The 3,282-nt window shown below is 31.3% G+C and overlaps 1 protein-coding gene across 1 annotated transcript; it reads left to right on the top strand.

Moving 5' to 3' along the window:
* The first annotated feature begins 2,068 nt into the window (after window positions 1-2,068).
* Window positions 2,069-3,000, top strand: LOC120282391 (putative mediator of RNA polymerase II transcription subunit 7). Its single transcript, XM_039289199.1, has 2 exons — window positions 2,069-2,429; window positions 2,526-3,000. Exons 1-2 carry the CDS (start codon window positions 2,250-2,252, stop codon window positions 2,907-2,909), a joined length of 564 nt encoding a protein of 187 aa, XP_039145133.1. The 5' UTR covers window positions 2,069-2,249; the 3' UTR covers window positions 2,910-3,000.
* The last annotated feature ends 282 nt before the right edge of the window (window positions 3,001-3,282 follow it).

Raw genomic sequence — 3,282 nt, forward strand, 5'->3', positions numbered from 1 at the left:
TCGGTGCATTTATCATTACTCTATCTTTTATTATTGTGATGTTTGAGAGTTCAAAACTAAAAGCTAAAAAATTATATAAAAGTCTAAAACTTTGAATAAATTTTATACACAGTAGGTGAGGACAATGAATAAAAAATTAATGAAAAATAAATTGTTTTATCAAAGTACTTCCGTAATAAATAAAAAACTAGTATTTTTTTTTCAAACATGATGTCATAATTAAGCAATTATTTTAAACATTATTATTATGGGAGTCCATGAAGATGAAGATGGAGGAGGTTGGGAGATCCAATCTCTTTTCATGCATGGTGAAATACATAAACAGTAACATATTTATTTTGTAAAAAAAATATAAAAATAAATAAATAAATACTAATAATAATATATAAAAACACAAAACATTTATATGGAAAACCCAAAATGGGGAAAAGTAATTATGATAAAGAGGAGTATGTTATTTGGCCGTATTTAAAATTGATGACAATGGCGGCCACTTATTTTGTCAAAGTTATTTTTTTTATTGTAACAAAATTCTAAAATAAGTTTTACATTTTTACATAGATTTTATTACAAATCTAAGTTGACTTTTAATTAGATTTGAGTTTGTTGCTTCTTAGGTGCATTACAACCATTTAAATTCTTTGAAGAGGTCAAGATAGAGTTGCACCAGCTGTATTTACTACCACTGTAAATTATAAATTTTTTTCACAATTTAAAATATTACATAAGTCAAGTCAGAATTTTTTGATGGAGGATTGGGTTAAACAGAATTCAAAATTATAAACTCTAATAATAATTATTTAATGAAAAATTACCGAAATTAAAAAAAATAATTAAAGGCAAAAGAAAAATGAAGAAGAGATGAAATAGTAGGAAGTGAGTAAATGAGAGAGAGGTATGATGATGGTTGAGTTACTAAGGGAGAGAGAGAGAGACTTGGGAGGGTGGAAAAGGGACAAAACAATGAATGGCAAGGTGCATTAAATTAAGTGAAATAAATGGGCAATTTAGAACCCCCCTGGCCTCTATTAAATACATTGGGGGAGGTTGTGGTTGTTTTAAATTAGGCTTGTGGGATTTAAAAGTGGGTGTTGGAGTGCTTTAAAGTTGAGACTTCTTTGCTCACCCAAAGTGGAAGTTGGAGTTATGGAACCCAATGCCACATTCAACCCCCCCTTCAACTATATGTACCCACTATTCTCACCGCCTTCCCTTCCTTAACTTGCACCTCCTTTTCCATATATATATATATATATATATAATATTATAAACAAATAAATACAATTTTAAATTTATCAATTAAACAACCAATAGTTACAGTTGCAATAGTCAAACAATAAGATATTTGACTCTTATACAAGAGATTGAAGGTTCGACTCTCTTCCAATGTATGGTTGAGATATAATAAATGCTTGTGACTTTGTGTGGTGGTTGCAATAGTCAAACAATAAGGCATTTGACTCTTATACAGAAGATTGAGAGTTCGACTCTCTTCCAATGTAGTATGATTGAGATATAATAAATGTTTTGACTTTTGTGTGGTAGTTTTTGTTCATATTATTAAAAAAAATTACTCTAACTCCGTTTTTTTTATCGGTCATAAATCCATGTTTTTTTTATCTGTCATTTTCTAACATTAAAAAATATTTATTTTTTTTTTCCAAAATTACTCTGAACACTCTATAATTTTTTTTTTTGAACTAAATATGAAAGAAAAATGTGAAGATATTAATTAGGAGTAATTTTGAAAAAATAACTAATTTTTTATTCAATTTTGTGAATAACTATGTTTTTTGGTACCTGAGATTTGGTTAACCACAACTAATAAAGAGAACGAAGGAAGTAAATAACTATTAATTATCATTTAAAATACAGAAAGTAGTTGTTAAAAAAGTGATTTTTAATTAAATATTTTGATTATCGTTAGTTTTGTTGCTAGTTAATGACGGGAACAAGAAACTAGAAAGCAGAAAAGGAAAGCATGAGAAACATGAGAGAATGGGAAAGGGATACAAAGTCTATAAAAATTTAAAACAAAGTGAGGGTGGTGGTGACCAGAGCCCAATGTCCTTTCTAGAGCCCTGCTGCTCTATTAGATCCTTGCTTGCACTTCAGTGCACTTAAATAATCACCACCTAATAATCCTGCCTATATAAGCTCTCCTTCTCCTCCCCTTTCAAAACAATATAACTCACATATCCCCAATTGAAAATAAGTATTTATCTTTCCTTTTGTTTGTGTGTGTATCCATGGTGTCCTTACAAGCAGCAGCTCTCAATCCAGGCCAAGTTTCAATGAAGAAGAGAAAGTGGCAAGCTGATAGAGAAGAAGAACAAGAAGAACATAGAGAACCAAAGAGAAAGGATGATATAGAGCTCAATCTTGAAACTCCTCTTCCTTTGGAATGGCAAAGATGCTTAGATATCAAGGTATTAATTATATTTATATATTTATTTATTTTATCAATCAAGATTAATTTCCATGAATTATATATATATATATATATACATGATTCATGCATGCAGTCTGGAGAAATACACTACTACAACACAAGGACAAAGATGAGGACATCTAAAGACCCAAGAGAGATCAGCACAGAGGCAGTGGTGAGTCTTGATCTTGAACTGAACCTTGCAAGCCATGCAAATGATCAACACAACAACAACAACAACAACAACAACAACATGAAGAAGATCAAGAAGAAAAATTCATTAGATTTGAGTTCAAATGATGAGAAGGAAAACGAGATGATCGCGGCCGTGTGCATGCGATGCCACATGCTAGTCATGATGTGCAAAGCATCTCCGGCCTGCCCGAACTGCAAGTTCCTGCATCCCCCTACTGATCGGAGCTCCCCGGCCTTCCTCAAGCCCGCGCTCAGCCTCAGACTCTTGTGCTGCAAGGATTAAATCAACTCTCATGAAAATTCATATATGAATTCATGTACATACACAAGAACATTTATATAAATATATAAATATATATATGTTTGCACTTTAATTATCAAGAGTGTGTTTGTGTTAATTAATTGCATGAAATCTTTGAAAGATGCATGGCAGGAAAAAGGATATATGATCAGAAGTAGATCAAACAAAGACAAATGAGATTGCAAAGAGAGATGGATGGGCATGAACATTATACATACATCCATGTCATGACATTAATATTGGGTAGTTAATTGCTAAAAAAAGGTAGGATTACAGCATGTTGGAATTTAATATTTCTGATTGAATTAGGTGGTGCAAATTTAATTTAAGTGATGTTGGTTAAATGTCCAACTCC

The sequence above is a fragment of the Dioscorea cayenensis genome, chromosome 18 (assembly GCF_009730915.1).
Source record: "Dioscorea cayenensis subsp. rotundata cultivar TDr96_F1 chromosome 18, TDr96_F1_v2_PseudoChromosome.rev07_lg8_w22 25.fasta, whole genome shotgun sequence".
Classification (NCBI taxonomy): domain Eukaryota; kingdom Viridiplantae; phylum Streptophyta; class Magnoliopsida; order Dioscoreales; family Dioscoreaceae; genus Dioscorea; species Dioscorea cayenensis.